The 23,474-nt window shown below is 39.5% G+C and overlaps 1 protein-coding gene across 2 annotated transcripts in view; it reads right to left on the minus strand.

The window, feature by feature from the left end:
• Nucleotides 1–23,474, minus strand: part of RHEB (Ras homolog, mTORC1 binding) — a 43,302-nt gene that overhangs the window by 5,712 nt on the left and 14,116 nt on the right. Inside the window, exons 2-7 of one of the 2 annotated variants that reach the window (XM_075045005.1) lie at nucleotides 17,638–17,709; nucleotides 10,707–10,774; nucleotides 7,467–7,549; nucleotides 2,369–2,425; nucleotides 2,221–2,268; nucleotides 1,599–1,680 (exon numbers count right to left, since the gene is read on the minus strand). In XM_075045005.1, the coding sequence (XP_074901106.1) occupies nucleotides 1,599–1,680; nucleotides 2,221–2,268; nucleotides 2,369–2,425; nucleotides 7,467–7,549; nucleotides 10,707–10,774; nucleotides 17,638–17,709 (410 nt within the window). The remainder of the gene's footprint in view (nucleotides 1–1,598; nucleotides 1,681–2,220; nucleotides 2,269–2,368; nucleotides 2,426–7,466; nucleotides 7,550–10,706; nucleotides 10,775–17,637; nucleotides 17,710–23,474) is intronic. The other variant, XM_075045015.1, reaches the window with a different exon arrangement.

A 23,474-nucleotide genomic window follows, 5' to 3' on the forward strand; every position in this document is an offset into this window, starting at 1 on the left:
CTTCTTTCCATAAATATACCCAACTTTTTTTTTCTTGAACCACGAACAATACAAACCTCAGAAAAGTTATCAGTAGGATATTCTGCTAGATATTAATTGCTACGCTGTTACACATTGCAAACATATGCCAAAAGAAAAAGAATACAGGCAATAGCTTTGCCTAATCCAGAGGTATTAAGTCATTTAAAATAAAGCGGGGGGGGAATCAGATGCTTTTAACTGGTTTATTCTTTAGACTGTCAATTTAGTTTCCCTGGGTATGCCTTTGAAGGTTTCCAGCAGTACAGAGAAGAAACTGAGAAATTTCATGCTTTCATCATGCCCAATTCTGACAAGGTTAATGCAAGTCTTAGGCAGATACAGAAGTACTAATAAACTAACTCCAACTGTTCCATATCTGGAGAAGAAAAATGCAATTTTTTCTTTCAGGGAAAATCCAACTTTACTCAAGTAACTTGTAGAATTGTTGACAACAGACATGGGAAAAAAGCTATTTGTTTTGCTTTTGGGGACAGGAGACAGAAAGAATGGCTGCTTAAACAGGCCCTGTCCTAGCTATAGGATTGCCCTTTTGATTGTGCTGATGTTATCAAGGAGGCCAAGGATGCAGTATGCTAGGTTAAATACGACTCAATGTAAGCATTTCTTCTGTATAAGGATTCATTTGTTTAAAACTAGCCTGACAACGTCCTTTTGACGTTATCATATGTCTGTATTTTCAAAAAGCAAAAGCTTTGACCCTGTTGAGACCTATAGGGAAAAAAAAATAGAACGGAAAAAAGAGAGAGAGGGGGAAAAAAAGACACCTCCCACCCCAATCTGCAGCAGTTATCCATTACTTCAAGCCCAAACTAGGAGGCTCTTGTAGCTTAGATACATAAGATGTCAAATCAATGACAAAATATAATTAACAGCCACAGGAACAAATTCAAATACCAGAACATATTTAGGAGGCATTTTAAAAGAAAGTTACTTAGAGCAACCAAGAATAAGATGTTATTTAACATATAATTAAACACTTTCTTTCTGTGATAGGAAACCAACAAATGTAAACGTGTACAGGTTATATTGCGTCAGATTGTGCATCTTCACTACAGCTGTATCACAATAGTGTCTGACAGCCTCTGCTGTACTCTTAATATTTTTGTTTGTTCCCCCCAACCCCTGCCATAGACCCACAAAACAATTATTCCCCACATTAGAGAGACAGAGCATTGCCTAGCACCTTAAAACGTGAGGTTCGTCCCCTTATACCAACTCACTCCTCTGCCAACACAATGACCCCCTATTTAAGGTAAGTGCAGCAGATCACAGACCCTGTTCCACCCACCACGTGGATTTGAGTTTTAGTTTGTCAGTAAGTGTTCTGCTATGTTCAGTGAAGCTTAACTTTCAGTTCTTCACTTCCTCCTTCCATTTACAGTTGCACGGAAAAACTTGTATACATAAACCTGAATGTAGACAGCCATTTTGTTTCCAACCATCCACACAAAATATCTGTAGAATACATGCAAATATTTTAGCTTCCTTTATTAAGTGAAACTATGAGCCATTCCATTACATTGCTATTCGAATGAAGTGAATCTTAAATCCGTTACCTGATTTTCTTTAGCAGAGGATTCCAAGAAAGCTGCATTCCAGGATTCTGCTAAAGCTTTCCCTTCTTCATAGCTGATCACCCTGAACAAAGAAGAAGAAGAAAAAAAAAAAAAGTACGTTTCTTTATAACTTGCAAAAGAATTGGAATTTGATACGTCAGGAAAGACCTCAGAGTACTGAAGCACATAAATGCATGTAATAGGAATGTTTTGTGAAGTCTGATCCAGAGCAATTGCTTTTGGCTGTTGTCAAATACACTACTGGGCCAGGTAAAACTGCTATGCGACCCAGAAGAGCAGCTGTCCCACAGTATTGCTTTGTTTTCATAATCTGTAATATCATCTGGTATTTTACAGTTGTGAAAAATACTCTTCTGTTACTTTTTTAAAAAAAAACCTGAAGTGTTAAATGACCATCCCTGGAACCTTATAGCAAAAGTCAACATTAGAACAAAAGTTCATGGCTCCTAGTTCACATTCTGGACACAAATACTTTGCCAGTACCTTATTTTAACCTACAATTTGATTTTAGTTACAGAAAGCCAAGAACAAAACTAGCGCTTTGCAGCCACAGGAATGCCGGCTGCTGTCTTGCATTTCACACATACTGGAGTTCACATACCGTTCCATATGCAGGTCTTTTTTATTTCCAACCAGCATAATGGGTATTCTGTGAAAGAAAGTTCAGAACTTCAGAACAGTTACAGTATACTGAACAAAGTACTAGTAACATGCCTGCAATGAAATGAGATGAAAGTGTCACTACTTACTGGACTTTTCCCACCATATCCAATAACTTGCCATGGATAACTTTTATCACTTCAAAACTGCAAAATAAAGGGATGAAGTCACACATGCACTCCAATGTTTATCCTTAATACCCGATACACAAGCAATTAAATGCATATGTAGGTTGCTGTGTTTAAAACTTACTCTATGTATAGTGGCAGAACTACAAAGATGCTGAAAGTCTTACCGATTTGTGTACAACAGACAAAATGGTTCCAGAAGCAGCAAAGACTAACCTATGCCTCCCCGGTTATGATATTTGCATAAATAAATAACATTACCCAGGACCAACGTATCTAGCATAGAATCACTAAAAGCCTCTCCCACCTCTCATCTGGTTTGTATCTGCAGTAAGAAATTTAACTGCTGGAGTCCAACAATCCTGGATGAGCATATCAAATTAAAGCAGTTTCAAAGAAAAATTATTTAGTTAAGCACACTCCATCTTGAAAGAATACATTATTTTTTTAAGAACACTTAATTCATATAGAATTCTTTAGTTTTATTTATGTGAAAGCCAAAAGAAGCCTAAATTCTGATTTTATATGGAAAGTGAGTAAACTGATCTGCAAGATGGTATCGAAACTGGTTATTCAAATAGTTGTTGCCTGTTCACCTACCATGTACGCCAAGTTTGGATGACAGGAGGTAAGAAGCAGTACTGTGAAATACTAAGAAGCCAAAAACCTCACTAACAAAATCCCCTGCATTTGACATCTAGTACTTTTGAGAACAAGCTATAAACAGGGTTGAAGAGCAGATGTTGTGCTCCTCTAATTACATTATGGAAAAAATGCTGGTACATGAAGTGCACAATTCAGATTTGTTTTGAGAGCGAGGCACAGGCTCACAGACAAGACACACAACTAGACAACAAAAAAGTGACCAAAACTTCTCCAACTTCCAAGGTCATTAGCTACAGGCAGTGTCTTGACTTGCACTGCATTTCAATTAGAATTGAAACTCTTAAAAACAGAGCGGCACTCAAACACACTTCCAACTCAGAGCTCTCAAAGAACTGGTGCCTAAAAACACTATTCAAGCTATCTGAATCATTAAAACTTCTCACTTCTGGAACAAGAAACGCTACCATATTTAAGAAGGATTTTCTGTCAAGTAGATCAATTTGTCTGACTTCCAATAGTTTTCGCAACTTAGTAGAACACAATACTTCTCCATGTTCAGCTAATAGTTTTAGTATATCCTATCAAGAAAGTGAGTTCTTTGCAAACAAAAGCATGACAGTCTGGCACAACTTACTATTAGTAACTCAAGTACGACACTACAGACTACATAAAAATGTGGAATCAGTGAAAGGACTTTAGGGTTACAAAGAGCTTATGCTGAAAAGGTATTAGTGAAATTCTGGTCTTGAGAACTTGTCTTGGACTTTCATTCTTATAATTATTTCAAAAATAAAGAGTGAACTTGAGCTTGGTTGTGACAAAGTTAAGAGGCATTGGTACATATAGAAGTAGGTGATCCTGCAAACTGAAAGAAGAATAAAAATGCTACAGAAAAAATTCTGCTACAGACCACAGAACTGTTTCTCAGTCTGAAGCAACAGTAAAGATCTAGCATATTAGCCACACGATAACCAAACCACTAACATAGTACAATCACTGTTTCCTTTCCACTATTAGGTGTGCTGTTCCCAGCATAGCCCAAAAAACACCATGCCATGGCACAGCACTCTGGTGAGTCCTCACCCAAGGTTCCAGGGCACAATCCTGCAAAGTGTTCTTCTTCAACTTGGACTCTTCATTCCCCAATTCTGTGTACCTATCTGCTTGCCTAGGATAGTTCACGAGTTCCACTTTAGTAAAAATAGCACAAATAAACAACTGATCTTTGTTAACAGATCAGGGTGGAAATCAAGAGAAGTGCTATTTAAACTCAAACACAATTCTGACACAGAAACAAGTTGCTAAGAACTGCCAGGAGTGAAATTGGCTTGACCAGATCAATTTAATGTTCTAGAAAGCTTTTCAAATTAATAAGGCTAGAAGGAGCAGGGACACGCTATAAGACAAATATCGATCAATCCAAAGAGAGCATTATCACATCAAGTCGCAAAACAGTGAGAGATTTGGAGACCATAAGAGGTCCTTTCCGGTTCTGTCAAGCAAATAGGACTACAGCAAACAGCATAATGTGTGAAATACAACAAAAAAAATCTGACTAGCTGTCAGATAAACATGTTACACATCATGGAACCTAGCAAGATACAAAATTGGAATTTAATTAAGCTGAACTAGAGCAAAACCCTTCCAGTAACCTTGCTGCTGAGAGCCTGGGAATATGAAAAATGTAGGGCATTAGCTTCTACTCTAGTCCCATTTAAACTTCCCACTGGAGGTTAGCAGGGAAGATGATAATTTTAAAAGGGCATTTCTATTAAGTTTGCTGTCAAAGCTCTCACCCCTGCTGGTTCAATACTCAGATCAATATACACACTTTGTCAAAGTCAAGACAGATGGTGACTATAATTTGATTGCCTGGGCAAGTCATCTAAGCTACCACAGTACTGTGGAAGATCTTTCCTCTTGCCTAAACACTGTCTTGATACAGAACATAAGGAATTGAACAAAACAGGATCATTGATACTTTGAAATTTAAAGGAAGAAACAAAAAAAACTTGGAATAAATTGATCAAGACTAAAATACTGATGAAGACTATCTACCTACAGTCATAACATATCTTGTTCTGTCAGTATTTTCACCATAATTTGGTTTCTGTTTTAACTGATCAAATGCTACCACAGGAAACAGATTTTCATTTCCTCATTTGTGCTGCTAAGCTCAAGACATCCTGAGGCAACAACTGGAGTAGCTGAAAAAGATCATGCCCTTTAGCTGCCAACCAGGGAACAGCACAAGCTGTAGAAGCTTCCAACTGGTCTATGTTGATTTTAGTCCTCACAGTACTACTTATCAATGAGCATTGTCCACTTAAGGCTGAGAATACTAACTCCTATATCATGTGAGTTAGCACCAACACTGAAAAGAGGGGGAAGAAGAGGGGGAAGAAGAGGGGGAAGAAGAGGGGGAAGAAGAGGGGGAAGAAGAGGGGGAAGAAGAGGGGGAAGAAGAGGGGGAAGAAGAGGGGGAAGAAGAGGGGGAAGAAGAGGGGGAAGAAGAGGGGGAAGAAGAGGGGGAAGAAGAGGGGGAAGAAGAGGGGGAAGAAGAGGGGGAAGAAGAGGGGGAAGAAGAGGGGGAAGAAGAGGGGGAAGAAGAGGGGGAAGAAGAGGGGGAAGAAGAGGGGGAAGAAGAGGGGGAAGAAGAGGGGGAAGAAGAGGGGGAAGAAGAGGGGGAAGAAGAGGGGGAAGAAGAGGGGGAAGAAGAGGGGGAAGAAGAGGGGGAAGAAGAGGGGGAAGAAGAGGGGGAAGAAGAGGGGGAAGAAGAGGGGGAAGAAGAGGGGGAAGAAGAGGGGGAAGAAGAGGGGGAAGAAGAGGGGGAAGAAGAGGGGGAAGAAGAGGGGGAAGAAGAGGGGGAAGAAGAGGGGGAAGAAGAGGGGGAAGAAGAGGGGGAAGAAGAGGGGGAAGAAGAGGGGGAAGAAGAGGGGGAAGAAGAGGGGGAAGAAGAGGGGGAAGAAGAGGGGGAAGAAGAGGGGGAAGAAGAGGGGGAAGAAGAGGGGGAAGAAGAGGGGGAAGAAGAGGGGGAAGAAGAGGGGGAAGAAGAGGGGGAAGAAGAGGGGGAAGAAGAGGGGGAAGAAGAGGGGGAAGAAGAGGGGGAAGAAGAGGGGGAAGAAGAGGGGGAAGAAGAGGGGGAAGAAGAGGGGGAAGAAGAGGGGGAAGAAGAGGGGGAAGAAGAGGGGGAAGAAGAGGGGGAAGAAGAGGGGGAAGAAGTTAGCTTAGTATCTCTAGACACACGTGAAAGCCTAACATCTGTTGCGTTTCCTCCAGAACACACGTGCCTGCCCTTCACTACTTCAGAACTAAAGAAGAAAACCAAGAATGAAGGACTGTGAAAACGTGTTCAACATTAAAGACCTTGCAAACAATGGAAGTTTATAACCAGGCTGTATCCTTTCTTGGAGAAGCACACAAGAGCTAACAGGGAAGTTGTTTTGCCTGTATTTTATAATGGTCTACTGAAGAACACTTGAGACAACCAGTTTTGTCCGGTTCAGAGGAAAAGACATGGAACGCTTCAGCACGCATAAAAAGCTGAGGAGCTTCCTTGCAAGTAGAAAGGAAGCATCAACTTCTCTTCTACTTGATGAGAGTGAAAGGTCCAAGTTCTTAATCATTTTACTTAAACAAAAATTTAAGAAAATAGGACTATTTTGGCTATCAAAACAAAGATGCTGTACAATATTAGAAAATTACGATCTATTCAAGAATGACCAATATTTAAACAAAGCAAGATGACCAGAGAAAGAGACAAAATGACAGAAGATAACAATGCCTTAGAAGAAGGCTGAGATGCATCCTGCAAGTAAATTAACTCCAGCTACAATGGACTCTGTCGTCATGTGAGAATGAACAGCTAACAGCAAGGACAAAATAGATACTCTGGGAAAATTTTCAGGTAAGATTATTTGCTGCAAGTTGTCAAGAGTAAGTCTACAGGCCAAAAGTCATATATTGCTATTTATATAAAAATTTCTGATGGTTAACCAGAACAATCCAAGACAAGAAGTCAAAGAAATCTCAGTACAGCTCTGAGCTACAAAGCTGAGGGACCGATCTAGCAACTAATTGAGTACTTCACATAAATGTACAGTGCCCTTCAGGTTCATATTTAAGTATGCCTTTGTATCTGATGCTAGAACAATAAAGTCTACTTATTCCTGAAATCATTCTATGTACTTTTACTTACACCTCAAACAACATAGTTCAGCACTGTCTCATTTCTTACATGGTACCTTGCATATTAGTCTGCAAAGTGTCTGTGACATTTGGATCTGAGGGGAAATTTCTGAAAAAACATTAATTTTAATTTCCATTATACTTCTAAGGGAAAGAAAGATTAAATGAATTAAACACATGTAAAAAAGTATAGCAGAGGCAGGAGGTGAACCCAGAATATATCTGGTTAATATCTGAACCAGAAGAACACAACAGATTTTATTACCTTTTTATTGACGTGACTGAATAAACAAGAATGTAGCCATTGATGTCTATGGAGTACGTCTGAGGAAATATGGAGTATTCATCCTGTAGAAGGAATATTGCATTTAAAATTACTTACTGTCACAGTTCAGAACTTGATGCTAGCAGGTCACTACCAGAGAAGTTGGTCATATTCATAAGACGTGAGGTGCAGGGCCATTTTGTATAGGTAGTACTTTCAGAATTAAGTTTTTTCATCATAATGTCAGATGTGGAATCTTTACCAAATTAAGAGAAAGCTGAGTCAGTCTGTATACTCTAAAATTTAATCCACAGCTTTTTTTGGTTTATTCCCTCTAAGACTATGGATCAGCTAAAGCTATTCCCAATCCTCTTATCCTGCTTAATTATCAGTTTGTATTAGTACAAAACATCCACTCTGTCCTACCACTAATTAGCAATTACGCTTCTTATCTTGCTGGTGATACATTTCAAATTCCTAATTTCAACAGCTGACGACAGGATCTACCAGTTTGTAATTTCAAGTGACACTGATCACATCTAAATTACCTAAGGGATTTGTTAGGAAGTGAATTAACTGTGGCTTACTAACTAACTAATGCTCACCAACTACAGATGCAAGAAATACAGTTATTAGTTGCTTTATGACAACTAGAAGTTTACATTATATGACAAGTATTTAATTAAAAGAAACAAACAAAACACCAGGAACTTATTATCCCTGTAGAAAAGGAACTGACCGAATAGGTAAATGAAATAGACTGACATATTGCAGGTAACACAACACAAACAGTACAAATCCCATGTTAAAAATCTAAATTGTTCTAATACATATTCCCAAGAAACATTTACGTTTTGACAAGAGCCGCACTTCTTAACGTACGAGTTCTCAAATTCTTAAACCTATGCTTCTCAAGATGTTAATTTTAGCTTAAGACCACATAACCTCTCTGTATATTGTCATGACTGAACAGATGGAGCAGTGCAATCATGCAGCTTAAATCTAGACAGCCAAAAGGAATCAAACTTCCTCAGCTGGTAAATGAGGAAAAACCCTTTATAAATCAACTTCACAGATTCAGCCAAAATAGTTTGAAGAAGAGCACTTGACAAAAGATGCCCTTATTTGCCTTTATTGCTACACAGTGAGGGCAGCCCTCCCCCATCTTCACTAAAATGCCAAACTGCCACTTCAGTTGGCCATGTAATCCCAAAGTCAATACAGAAGGGATCTGAGCTAGTCTGCATGTAAAACAGGTGAAAGTGCAACTCTGTAGTTGTTTGACTTTACCTGGAATTTCTCAGGATTGCCCCAGCTGGAATTTGGTGTTAGGTAAGATTTCCTTTTGCACTCCTCTTCTGTGATCCTGTACCAAGACTCCTGTTTAACCGAACTACGCAAAGCTGAATAGATAACCATGAAAGATAAAGAGGCACAGGACAGAAGAGGAGTACCAAGAAAAGTAAGTGCCATAACCTCAACTGTTTCTAATTCATTACTTAATTTTTATCTTGTTAGAGGAAGGAAGAAAAGCTGCTATGCTTCCTGGAACTTGAGGGTCAAGTTAAGAGCTTTGCCAAGTGATAAAACAATGTAGCTGTAACTTTTCAAGTTATAGCCAAGTTTTCAAGCATGTAACAAACCTACAATATAATTCTTGCCATGCTGTATACACATAAGGACTCCCTATGGATCATCAAGCAAGACAAACTTGAGACAAGAAATCTGTCCAAGCCACACCTTCCATAACCCAACATCAGCTCTCCCCTCTAAGCCTGTGAGTCAGAACTCAAAGTTCAAGTCATTCACAGGAAGAATCAAATCTGAAAATAACCACATGCTGGGAAAGAAGCTGTTTTGGTTTTACAATACTGTGTAACATTAAATCAACCCTAAAAATAAACCTCAGCAATAGAGGTATGTCACCAGTGAAGTTACACTGCCCTCCCAGAAGGCCATTTCTTCCTCAAAGAGAAATCTTACTTTTATCACTACACTACAACTGGAGATGTAAGGCAAGCACACTTATATTGGCACAAAGTGAAACCTATGGAGCTGCTCACACTTCTCACCCTGCCCATCTCTCAACCTTGCTCTCCTCTGCAGAACATTCCCCATCAAACAATCTTACCCCAGAATGTATGGCCAGTATTGTATTTCTAATCCTTTCAGACACCTCTGACAGATTGTAAGTGGATATAGTGTTGCTGATTAGCACCACAAGCTGACACCATATAAATACAGCATGGTTATTCTTAAAACATGTAGCTCTCTTCAAAGAAAGCAATAAACATACCTAGAAGGTTACAACCCTTCTGAATAGTCTCCCAGCTATGAGCAAGCATCCTGAAGCTTTAAAGTCTTAAGTACTGGCAGCGTATTTTACACCACCAACATTGTCTAACACTACTCAGTTTGAAAAAACCTAAAGGCATAGTATCAGAAATCACAGAAGGTAAGAACATGTAAAGCAATAAAAAGTTCAGGATAAAAATACAGGGGTTTAACAGTCCCTGTTCTGTTTTTTTTCCTAACACAGAGTCTTTCCAAAGACATAGCACTCCTGTGCATGGAACATGCAGTGCAAGTTCAGCCAAGCAGCACCATATAATGAGCACCCGTACTTAATGAAGCTACTGACCATGCTACAGGACATGCGTTCACTGTCTCCTCCTGTGCTCCCTGTCATTACGTGAAGGCTCAGAAGCACGCATAAACCATCACATAAAAATGTAAACAAACTGCAGTAGTTTACTGGTAGCTCAGTAACTACTACCTATATGCATTTCTGTCTATTCCCCATGACTACTTGTGCATACAAGTCACAGTGGTGTAGCTGGAGCACACAAATAGGAAAAAGTCATGAAAAACTTCTCCATGGTTTACTGAAGTGACATTTCCCATCTAAAGCAAGACTGCTAGTTTAGTCTGTAAATATCAAGCACGCTACTTATGAACTTTTGGTATATCAGAGCTAAAGCAGTTCCTTCTTCACTTTTTTAGACATACATTCAACAGACAGGAAAAAAAAAAAAACAACCACCAAACAAAAAACCAAAACAAAGCCTTTAAATAAACACTACAGAAACATTGCTCTTTAGCGGCTAAACAATAAGGCAAAATCATTTAAGTTAACCTTCACCTTTGAACGCATGGTTGTTACCAACTTAGCTGTACAGGAGTATGAATACCTGTTGTTTTAACTCTGAAAAAAGATCCAAAGAAAGAAAGATAACTTACTTGACCAGCAGTGTCAACCAGCTGAAGGTGATATTCTTGGCCATTTACTGTGATCAGTTTTGTAAAAGCTAGAACAAACAAGAAATACATAAACATGTCAGAACTATACACAAGGAAGGGATCACCATCAGCCAAGGCACTAAGAAAAAGAACTTCAGTTACAGGCTTTAAAGTAGCAGTAAAAGCCTAGATCAGGTGGCTGTACTTTTAACTAGTGTATTGCAGATAACGAAACTCAGAAATTCACTTTAAAATTTCAAGATTCTCCTCATATTGGATGCAGCAGTTTCTCCTTTACTTCCTTAAAAGGAAAGAGTAAAAAGGGTTTTTACATGCATTTCTAAGAGACTTTCAGGCAACTGTAATTTGTGGTAACAGAAAACACTTAAAATACAATTAGCATCAAAGCTAAGTTTGAACTTATTATAAGACATTTTACCCAGTTTCCAAGCAGCAAGATCAATTTTCTAAAGGTAAATACTATGAGGTAAATTACCTGAATTAAAAAAATCAAAAAACCAACCACAACCAAAAAACAAACACCAAAACCAAACTTTGGGGGCTAGAACACACAGAGACAAGCTTATGAATATAGTAAACTTAAATAATGAGAATTTAGCTAGAAGTTCACCGTGTTGCTTTCACATTTTCCACAGCTACCAGCCTATCTTAGTCCTCAGTCAGGAAGTACATTCAGTCCCTAATAGTGATGAGAATTGCTTCTCTTCCTCAGATTCATGTAGTGCCAAGGCACTGTGAGCTGAGGAATCTTACTCAGTGTTTGTATTATGCAACTGCAAAAGCAAACAGTGTTATGGCTCTTGTGGGAATAATGTACTACCAAGCACTACAGGTACCAAACAGAGCACACTGACCTGCCTTCAGAGCTTCACTTTGTCCTTAGTGTTGCAGTTAAGACACAATTACTGGACAGTACTAACATATTGAGTAAAATTTGTGTTGTCCTCTGGTTGAGGTGGTTTTCCCAAATACTAACAGTCCTATGAAGCTTCATCTTTGATTGCAGTGATGAGCATGGAAATAGCTAACACTGCAGTGACCTGTTCATCATACTCTAAGTTGTCCAACAGCTTGGCGTAGCTGCAAAGTTGAATGTTCTTGATCCCACTGTGCGGTCTCCTGCCTACGCCTTCTGGGTTTTGTACAGGGTCTCCTAGAAGCTGAAGTTTGCCAACTTTCCTCCGCCCCGCCAATGCTTGTTGCCCTGTCAAGTCTCCACAATGTGAGTATTGTCTTGAGTAAGTGGGCTGAAATATCTGAAACTGGAGGTTTCAGCCCACCTAGTAAATCAAAGCACCCTTTTAAAAAAAAAAAAAAGGAACAATTCAAACAGCAATGCCAAATTAACGCAGAGTATCTAAATAAACAGTGTAAAGCATACGTACAGTCTCCATTACAATACCAACAAGAGCAATTTGAAATGGAGCCTCAGAGAGCTCCCACCTTACCCTGTCTATCCCCCAAGAAAGCTGCTTTAGCACATGTGCATACGAGCTGCACTCAAGTCACTGTCTGGACACTGCTGTCATTGCTGCACAGAATTTTAGGGTTATGAAGCAAGAATCCACAACAGCTCTTTGCCTTGGACGCATACTGTGGTGGGGACAGAAGTAACTGTTTGAACAGATGTTAACATGCAGCGCTGCTATATACAATATCACTGCTTCAAGTCAGAGGGAAAACAGACTCATCTGGAGACATACTGCATTAACAGGTATATTAAAAGTAACAGTCTCTCTCTAGTGTCTTGACACTTCACATGCATATCAAAGCACTCTGCAATCAAAGTAGCCTCAAGAGCCTCATGAAGTTAATATTTAAAAAGGGACAGAGACAGATGGCAGCTTTTTCAGACTACTCGAGAAGCCTAGAATAGACCCAGCAAAGACATCATCATCATTGGTACTGGAAGCAGAGTGTGACAGAGCCAGCGGAAGGGAAACAGTGGAGGAGTCACCACAGACTGGGTGAGGAGAACTGTTAGTTCAGTGCAGAGGCTTGTAGCACTAGGAACAGCCCACTGCAAGAACACAAATCTGCTTTGATGTGGTCATAATTAGTGACTCCCATTTCTTTGCTGGAGTTTTTAAAAAATATTCCTGGTAAGAATTTAATCTTGGGAAAAACCTGCAGCTGTATTAAATGTGATTAGCGATCCACAGGTCCCCTTGATCCAGAGGAAGTCTCCACTTCCAATTCCATCACCTAACATCCTGGGACACATTGCCTTCTGCTGTGCCTATGAGCAAGACAAACAACCAATAATAAGATAACTGCACAGCATGGCTCTTCCCGGTATGCCAAGGACAGATTTCAGCAGACCTGAACAATCTCTGCAGTCCTAGTCATAACACGAACATCTGTGAAACACTGCTTATCAGCTGAAGCATGGGTAAAGCCTGTTTTACCTTCATGAAGCACGCCAATCTCAGAACAAGACATATTTACACCTTGCAAGGCATAACTCAAGTGTAGCTACATGAAGAAAGCTGCAAACCCCACCTTCACCTACAACTGTTCCCAGTTCTGATACACTGCTGAAACTTGGAGAATTCGATGCTGCAGTGAACAGCGCAGCACCAGATACATTCGTACAGTTGAGGGTGCACCAGTCAACAGCTGCATTGCAAAGAAACTAAACCACTCTGCCATCAGAGAAAGTTCTGGAAAAATTATGTGCAGAGTGCAGCCCTGAATGCTGCTACAGCTCAGCAGAAGTGTAACTTATGCAGCAACTCCCTCAACTGCTGATCATCGTCACCCTAAGATCGAGTGTATTTCAATGACACCAACATGAATGAAGTGATTTGCATATAAAACTAAAATGACAGCTGCTGTGAAAACAAGCCATTATGATAAAAAAAGCAGTACCAGGCATATGAATGCAGGCTTTTAGATCAATAGTGCTACTGAGTAAAGGTGACTGGTATAACATTATTCCCACAGAGCAACTGGCTGGTAGCTAAATACAATCACCTCATAAGGGTTCCTTGGTTACTACCTTTTGCACCCCTTTCTACTTGTCTTCATTCCAAAGTCACTGCCTGTCACTATCTGTCAGGACATCTTTTACAACACTAAGATGCGTAATGCAACAGACCTATATTTAATTTTTCTCAGAAGCCTCATTTCTACCCCTTGAGAATGCTGCTCATTAGCAACTCCTGGGAAGAAGCATACTTCAGCCTTCCATTGCAGTTGCCATGACATGCATGGAAGAAGTTTAGCCTTAAAGATGCTTCTAGCAGACCCATCTAAACCTATAGGTATCCCCTTCACGACTACTAGGGTTCCTCCAGGCCCCTCCACCTTTCTAATATGCTCTACTCACAATTTTATTAAAAAACACAGGATGGAGGAAGGAAGCCCTTGCGGAAAGACTATTCCTTTCCTTAGGGAGCTACTGAGCCTGTTTAGGGGAGAAAGGAAGACCACAGAGCTATGGCAGTGCTAGAAGCTTCTCCAAAGCTGTAAGGAAAAGCAGGAGGGCAGCCAGACAGGCCTCAGAGGAGCTGGAGAAAACATTTTTGAGACTCGGGCAGTCAAGTCAGCTTTCCTGCAACACAAAATCACTGAACTAATGATAACCAAAAAGACATCTCTGCAAAGATGGGGATGGGTGGAGTTGTGTGCACATCTTCATTATCTATTCTGACCTATTTGCTTCAAGTTCCAAATTAAGATTCTAGTTTTTATTCCAGTAAAATTTTTGAGTTTTAAATTGTTCTGGTCTTAGCTCATCCGAGCTAATCTGCCTTCAGAGCCCCATTCAGCTCAGTGCCCATACAGACTCCCTCCACACACTCCTGCTCTGCAACGATCTTCCTTCTCTTTCCAACACTCCCACAAGTAATTGTTCCACTAGTTTCTCAACCTGGCCATCTCAAGAATAGCCACCCATCATGGTGTCACTCTTGTTGGGACATTCAGAAAGGGAAAATCTACTTTGCTAAGCAATTAACTCTCACCTCTGCTGCTGCCACAAAGCGCTGCAAGTTACTCTTCCTGATACACAAGTTTAGTAGAAGCAACTGAATTCAACATGCTCATTAACTTACATAAACTAACTTTTCTGGTTCTAATGTAATATAAGCAAAGGAAAACAGAGCAGTGAAGCAGTGATGACTTTAACAAACACTAAGTGAAATCTGATACAGCTTATTTTCTCTTTACCACTTCCAAAGAAGGTAGTGATTTTCACACTGAAAAAATGAAACTACTAGAATATTAGGTCTTACTCCTATTGCTCAAGGCTTATATGCTATGCAACTTGTTCCTTTAAGAGCTTAACTACAGCTTCCCTTCTATACAATTTAGCTTTACACTCAATTTTTTGTGCAAGTTTTATTATTTGAAGCAAAAATTCTGAAGATTAAGCTACCAGCAGTACTGCAGCTTTCTACCCTTTAATCAGTGCTGGCAGAATACTGTAGTAAGTTATCAGTAACAATTTTCTGGAGACAAAACAGAAATTACATAGGCTGGACTATTCTTTAGCCTGTATTTTTTTTCATTCCCATGTTTTGTGACACTAAAGTAGACCCCATCACTAGATGAAACTGAAAAGCTTTTATAACCCGATATAAAGCACTGGAAAAATGCAACATTCTCCAACACGGCCCCTAGTACAGGAACCTGGACTTGTCAACCCTTTTTGCCATCATTGTTAACCAGATTTGTAATTTCAAGCTAGGAAAACAATAAAAGAGTTGATTACATCCTTTGTGTCTTATGACCCTGCACAGAATCAGAAACATACAGCTGGGAGTGTCAAAAGACTGGACTGGTCAAAGATTTATATTTAGAAAAAACATTTTAAAAAGATTAAGTAGTCAAAAAAAGGTTTTATAATAACCTCATCAAAACTAGCTTCACATGTCCCTCTTAAAGATACCTTCCAGGTATCTTTAAATGTTAAATTAGAATGTGTTATCTTTCCGTTCTTCACAAAAGCATTTTTAAAATATTCTATCAGGACTTCCAGGGCTTAAAGACGGGACAGATTTCCTCCTGTTTTGAACCTCAGGGCACATCTTTCACATTTTCAACCCTTACCTCCCAGCAACATGTTCTGATGCAAGAAGGGTCATTCAATTCTCTACCTTTCAGAAAACAAATTCCTCCAGCTGTGCCATACATCATAAGACTTTCACCAAATCAATAATGCTGCTTGTTTTCCAAACAAATTAGAAATCAAGTGAAAAGTTATGCCTTTTCAAGACACCTTGCCCAACAAAGTTTTCATGGCCATGACATGCTCAATGTTTAGAAGTCAGATCAAGCAAGCAGTGCAGACTGCAAGAGTCAAATAAAAGCAGAATTCATCCAGAGTGTATTTTCATATAGTTATGAAATGCTACCAGTGTGAGACATACAACTAGAGTTAATAACAGCAGTTACAGGCAATAGTTTCTGTGGACAAGAAGAGCTTGTGAAGAATGAAACAAGCCAACCTTTTACCAAGGTATCAAAATCCTAAAACAAGTTTGGAGAAACTCCGTCCCCATGTCTATCAAGCTTTATTTGTTCCCATATACCTGCATAAAACTAAAAGATTACTTTAAATAATTTGCATTTATATAGCACAGACAGTGAAAAATAACCTGTCCCAGCTGATATTAAGACTTAAAGTACAGAAGCTTAATCCCCAGTATTTTGTTAGCAGCTTTAATTCAAAATAAACCTTTTTTATAGTTTTAAAGTAAAAAGGGTTGATGGAAAGTGTTAATATTAATGACATCTGTATAAGGACTAACAGATCATTCAGGTCAAGGGGCAAATTATCCACCCTGACTCACTAAAGCGAATGTAGAGTTTTTCAAAAAGTACCATCTGAATTTTAGTTCTAAGCAATAAAATAATCCTCAGTAAAATATCCTGATAGCTACTGATTTGTAATTATTACCACATATATCCAAAAGAAAGCTTGTTCTGCTGAATACTTCATTCAAACTTCCAGAGTATCACATAGGCTTAACATCCTACTGCACAAGTTCAAAACAGTAAAAATGTGTGCTACCACTGCATTTCAGAAGTCACTGAAATACAAGAACTCCAGGGTTATGATCATGAAATCAAAGTTTTATTTGCCACACAATTAAAGTGAGCCAGTACGATCAAGTTACTCAGCCTAACACCACAGCTGCTCAAGTACTTTATGACCATCGCTAGCTCAGAAAGAGGTGGTTGGATTGTAATGAATACTGGGTAACTTGCCTCTGAAGTGACTTGTTGCTCTTGGCAGCATTTTTGGTGTTAGTATCTTTACTCACCCGCTATGCTAGGTATTCACAAAGGCACTAATATTAAAAAAACTGCTAAGAGAAAAGAGACACCTGAAGTCAGTTACTCAGTATTTGCAGCAAGCTGACTGTGTACCAGGCTTGTTATCAAGCAGTTGGATATAAGTAACTTAAGATTATCATGTTATCATGGCCACAGCATGTGTACCTTCTAAGGTAGTCATTTACTCCTCACTGGTATTGCTGGCTTTGTGTTCATCTGGATATACTGATCAAATGAGACATTTGAGACTTTGGAACAGTTCTGTGTAGCAACACATTTTCACATAGGTATGACATACTTAATTTGAAGTGCCCCAATTATATTAGGGAAGCAGATGTCCAACAAGATACATATAACACAAGAAGGAGATGCAAATAGCCAGATTAATTAGGTTTTCCTTCATTTAGTGTTAAAACCAATTTAGCTGTTTGGAGAAATATGCACACAGCTATTTCCATGCTGCAATTCTGTAAGTTTGGTAAGCATTGGTTTAAAGGACTCATAAAACTTAACAGTTAATTAATGTTAATATGTAAAAGTCCATATAAGTAGTACGTATAACCACAATGGCTTATGATAAAAGTTAGTTAGGCACAGAAGAGCAGCTTGTCAGTTGTTTACTTACTGTTCTCTATGGTTGGATCATACGAATCAACAAACTGTCCTTCCACGAACTGAATCGTCAGTGAAGATTTTCCTGTAAAGCAAGGAAAAGATAACCTGTATTGAAACAAGTCTTCAGGCTGTTATCACTTTACACTTACCAGCAGATACACTAATGTTTTTATAAGAGCCAGTATGAGCTTTGTATGGTTCATTTAAACTATCTATACATGACAACTGACCTATTTTTAAATTAAGTGCCTATTCCTAGTAACTGGGTCTCCTGAACACATAAAAAATAGTGCAAAAGCTACTCGGCATGTGTTCTGCTTTTGTTTTAACATAGCATAATTTAAGTGCCTCCTCCAGTTTAAAACAAATCTAAAAGTAGCAGTGTCCAATCCTCATAAAACTAAATTTAACAAACTGCTATATTTGGAAGGTTCTTCTGTCGAGAAGCAAGGAAAACTAGAAATAATTTTCAGTCGTTGCACAGGAAACTAGGAACTTGGATAAAAATAGCCAAATTTGGTTTGACTAGGAGATTGGACATATTTCCCATGACAAAAGGATGATCTCAAAATTCTTTATATCAATATATTCTCCTATTAATCCTCTTAATGCCACACTACAAGAGACCAATGGATGCTGTATTTTAAGCAGTGATTGAGGGGGCATCACTGGATTTTTTTCTTTTGAAAGCAATTTAACTGCTACTTTTGCAGACAAGGGTCTCAGTTATGCCAATCTGATCATACACCCCTCCAATAAAGAGTAATGCAAAACATTGTACTTAATAGCAGATTGAAAAAATTAAAACTAATTTAGTCTTGAAAGATTTTACAAGATGGCATACATTGACCATAAAAAGCACCTTTAAAGCTCTGCAACTGAAGACTTTTCAAAGCATTACTGAAGCCTTAACACGATTTCCATTACAGCACATCTACTAGATCCTATTACACTATGTTTACTGGACAAATACACTCTTATAAAGATTCCCAAGTGCACTAGCTGCTTTTGGACATAAGCATATTCTTCATGCTCCTTTATACTCTTCTCATTGGCAAGAAGCACAAACAAAATACGACCTCAAGTTAAAATTTAGACTCAAGACCATCCTACTCAGTGGAAGCCTTTCAATGATATCATCAGTAACCAATGTTGTGGTTGAACTATATAGTAAAACTATTTTCAAGAATTAATTGCTTTGGATAAAGATTGCTCTCTTGCAGTGCTCAGACCATGCTATGTTTATACTTTGCTGCAGAAAAAGTTCTTTCCTAAGCATTCCTTCAGGAGGTATTAAAAAACAGTTTTCCACTTCCAACCACCCCATTCTTGCTTCATCATACAAGGCTCTTGACCTACTCACATTCGACTTTTTATTATTATCAGCATACTTAGCAAGTCACTTTGTTAAAGACATTCTAAAATTTGCAAGTCAGACAAAGTACAAGCAAGAAAGTGATACAAGGGAAGTTTGGCTTAATATTTATAATTACATGTGCAGTCAATTCCTTCATTAACTGCAACACTTCCAGGATTTACTCCTCCAGGAGGAAGGAAGAAAGCATCACACAAGCATCATCATTTGGGGACTTCCAACAGCCATAACCTTCATCAACTCACCACCTGGTTTATTTTAACATCACTGTCCAGCTCTGCCATGCTTATCCCTTTGCTGTCTCCTATCAGTCATGCCAGTTTATTCAAGATACAATGCTAAAAACCCCAGACAACCCCCAAAAAGACCAACCAGCACACGACCTTTTAAGAGTTGCTTTTTCTCAAATCGAGTTCTTGGATACCATTCTCCAATACATCTAACAGTGCAACTAAAGGTGTTATACTCGCTGTGCATGAGTTTGCAGAGAACAATGAGCTTTAAACTGTTGCTCCAGCAAGGGTGAGGGGAAGCAAAGCAACCATGCACATCTGAAATCATCCTAATAAGGACAAACTCAGAACTGAGACTATGCATCCCAGCAACTTTCTGAAGCTGTATATTTTGGACACCACTTAGAGAGTGAAAGAACTTTTAAGCTATTTCTTCTTCAGCTATAAGCTTATGAAGCTGCTACCCAGAGTTTACGCTTCCAGATTCTTTGCCAATACCAGCACATTAAGCACTCCATTTTAAAACAAAGTTAACTATTCCTATATTAGGCTGTTACATCTTTAAGATAAGGAGAGCTAAGTTAAGCATAGATCATCACTGAACATTTTTCCTCCTAAGGAGGATCCTAAACTAACTGAAAGACTTGACTGCTACCGTCTGTCTGTGCTAAGTCTGGAAACTGAATACTAGAAATAAGTCCGAGCCAACAGAAAATGCTGCATTTAACATCCAGCTGTATTAATTACTGCTTTCCTCCCAACAGTGAAAGAGGAGGAAACAAAAACAGACAAAACCAGTGTTCCAACACTCTCCTAAATTCCTCCAAGCTTTGTAACGAGGCTACCAGTAATGATGTGTTTGTGATCACAAGAGGATGCCTGTTTTCCTAGAGGAGCCACAGGGAAGCTCTCCAGTCTTGGATTCAGCCACGTACCCTCTCAGGACAAGTGCATGCAACAGTATCCCACTAAACCAAGGCTTCCAAAGGGTACACAAGAAATTTAAAACCCAAGTCATTAACACCCCACTGCCTTGTCTCAGCCCATGCCCAAGAAGCACACAGGACCATGTCAACAACAGCTTGGCTTGAACTTTGTCTGACAGGTTTTATTCCAGGCTTTTGACCTATGCTCGTGGACAGAGAAGAAAATTAAGTTGACAATTTAGCTGCTATCTCCTCTTCACCCAGAAAGATCAGGCAACATTTTCAGAGAGAATTACAACATAAACATAACGTCCATGAGGCACGGACCAAGGAACTGCACGCAACTGCATCTACTGATGTGCTAACTCCATCTTCGAGCACTGCAGGGAGGAGGATGCGGGGAGATACTGCAGTCTAGATGTGCATGTGGCGCTAGCACACTTCAGCCTAAATGGGTGAGAGAGCCTGACACCAGCAGCAAAGATTTGATTAATTGGTTACTCAAGGGTGCATACCTCAAAAAAAAGGTTCAGCTCTAATATGCCCTCATTTGGATCAAATGCCAAATGTTTTTTAGTTTGCTAAGCTTTTCGTTGTAGCATCCTCCATGCTCGTACTTTTAGTGTATCCACTGTCCTCCAGTTTTAGGAAAATAAACATCTGTTGACACCAAAAGGAGAAGCGTCATGAGCAGCAGCAAGACAAAGTCTGCTGGAAGCAGTTCACTAAATAGATGGAGACCTGTGATTTTCAAGATGAAAAGCATTTGCAAAATCTGACTGGAGAAGATTATGGCTTAACATTTTGACTCTGTTCAGAACCAGAGAGTTTAAAATGGCTTGGAAGAAACAAGTGCATCAAACAAGGGCAACACTGGGGCAGGGCAACAGGGTGACTCCTCCAGCTGTACTTGCTGTGGTAACTCAAAGCATCAGATACTCCATGGCAGAGCAGTTTTAAGTAAAATTCTCCAAGTTTACTGACCCTCCCTCTCCCTGGAAAGATAGGACAAAGGGTAAAGGCTGGGAAGAACAGGTTTTACAAGTGTTTAGAATACAAGTCCCAGGTGGCTGAAAGCCCAAATCAAGCTGTCCAGAACTACCCAAAGGGTATTTGCTTACACAAGTCATTATTTACAATATGATGCTGGAGTGGTAAAGAAAAGTTTTCCACTGTCAAAATAAAAAGGAACAGGTTTTCAGACAGAGAGCCATTTCAAAAAATAAAGCCATTATTTCTGTTCATACAACAGAACACTCGCTACCTAAAGTGGAACATCCCATAAACACTCTGACTAGTGCAGTCACAGCACATCAGTTTCAAATGCCATTGCAATTGCCAAGGCAAAACAATTGCCAAATCGAGTTTTTACTCACCCTTTTACTTCTTGGACAAGAGCTGTGGTATTTAACCTAGCCTTAAAATTCAAACTTTACAACACTAGGCAGTTTACCAAGAAGATGAGTAACTGAGCATGGGTGGGCTCATGGACAGCTGGCATCCCCGAAGAGGCCATGCCCTCTCTTCGGTGCACTACCACCTGCCTGCCATCCCCATCCCACATCCTTATTCTCCTTACAATAGGCAGAGGGAAAGCCCAGATGAAATTCTCATCTGCAGCCAACTTCCCCCCCCCCCCAAACCCAGGAGACAGATATGATGCAACTAGCCAGCGAGCAAGTCAAACAACAGCTCCACAAGCAAGGCGTTGTGCAAGCTGAATTCTGCAGCTGCCCTCTAACGTGGCATCTCCACGATGACAGCCACTGGCAGCACAGTGCGGTTTATCTCAACAGGAAGAATTTCTCAATACTCAAAATCATCTGCACAAGCAATCAGTAAACAGTTTGATGGGGTCAGGAACAACTACCGAAGAGTTGCAATTCTCTGTTCTGTTAGAATTTTAGACGCACAGTTTCTTTGATCCATCTTTTTCTATTAAAATGCCTACTTATGTACTTTGCTTAATTATTAAACACTTAACTGCTGGCAGCATCTAATCCACTCCTACCACAAGCCGAGCATCTTACCTAGGTTAGTCTCTACATTGATCTACTCAGGCTTACCTACAGAACAAACTAGTTTAGTTTTTGTCACAAAACGGTTCAAGAAATTTCATAATGAAATGCTGTCAGTCATATTAAATTTGGTAAGACTGCATGCCCAGCTTTCAATATCTCACGCACAGCTATGCTCAAACTACTACACTTCAGAGATGGAAGTGTTCATACTGAAATTTACACTCTAACTTGAACATGGGATCTTTATCTTTTTTAATTCAGAATACCAAGATGCACAAAATAGAGACAGCAGCATTTCCACAGTGCAGATTATCTATTTGTCCTCAGAGCACAGAAAGCGACTGAACGACTTCCTGGGAGCAGGTGGAGGTTTAACTGGGTAGCAAAGGGAAGTATAGCATCACTCTTCAACAAAAATGTTTTCACAAGATAGCAGATGATCTCAGAATCCATCACCAGCTCATCATTCATCTCAGGCTTCATCATTAGCAACTTGCTATGGTTAATTAAGATTTTTTCCCCCAGGTACTAATTATGGCTATGTAGTTGCTATTTTGCCAATCATTGCTATGTAGTTCGGTGAATTATTCTAATGACTATAAAAATGATACATCTGGGTCAATATAGAATTCTGTTTCTAAACCTCTGGAGACGATACAATGAGTAGTCTGTGGTTTACTCAGATGCAACTTAATTCTACTATTAGACGTTTACTCATGAGGAATTATCACGTATAAACATCTACTTTGAGCCGTAGTTTTATCCATTCTGTAGTGATTTCCTTGTGACATCAACATTATGATACCAGGATTAAAAAAATATTTTCTGATGCTTACAGAGAAAACTCTTGCTGACACAGAGCTCAACTGGTGCACTTGCTTATATGATACTGATGCTTGATTTGCAACACGAAGAGTGGTGGCACTCCTCTCACAGGGTGCTGTCTGAGCTTTCTGAAGGACAGACTAAAGGATCTGCCTTTCTAAACCTGTAAGAGCAAAAGTCTGAGGACCTCAGTGAGACATCTTTTGGTAATGTAGTGAGGGACCTCAGGAACAGAAGAGACCTTCATGACAAACCAAAGAGCAGATCAGCATTTCAGGACAACATAAGCTCTTTTTCAACTTCCGTGGCACTCTATCCCATTCCCTGCCTTCTCCTGATCTATTTTTATATTAGGATATAAGGAAATGTATTTGACAGTCTAAGGCAAGGTATTGTAGCAAGAACCACTCCTCCTGTAGAAGAGGAGGTTCACATGATGGTCCATAACACCAAGAACACAAGCCTGC

This window comes from Buteo buteo, chromosome 2, assembly GCF_964188355.1.
Source record: "Buteo buteo chromosome 2, bButBut1.hap1.1, whole genome shotgun sequence".
NCBI lineage: Eukaryota > Metazoa > Chordata > Aves > Accipitriformes > Accipitridae > Buteo > Buteo buteo.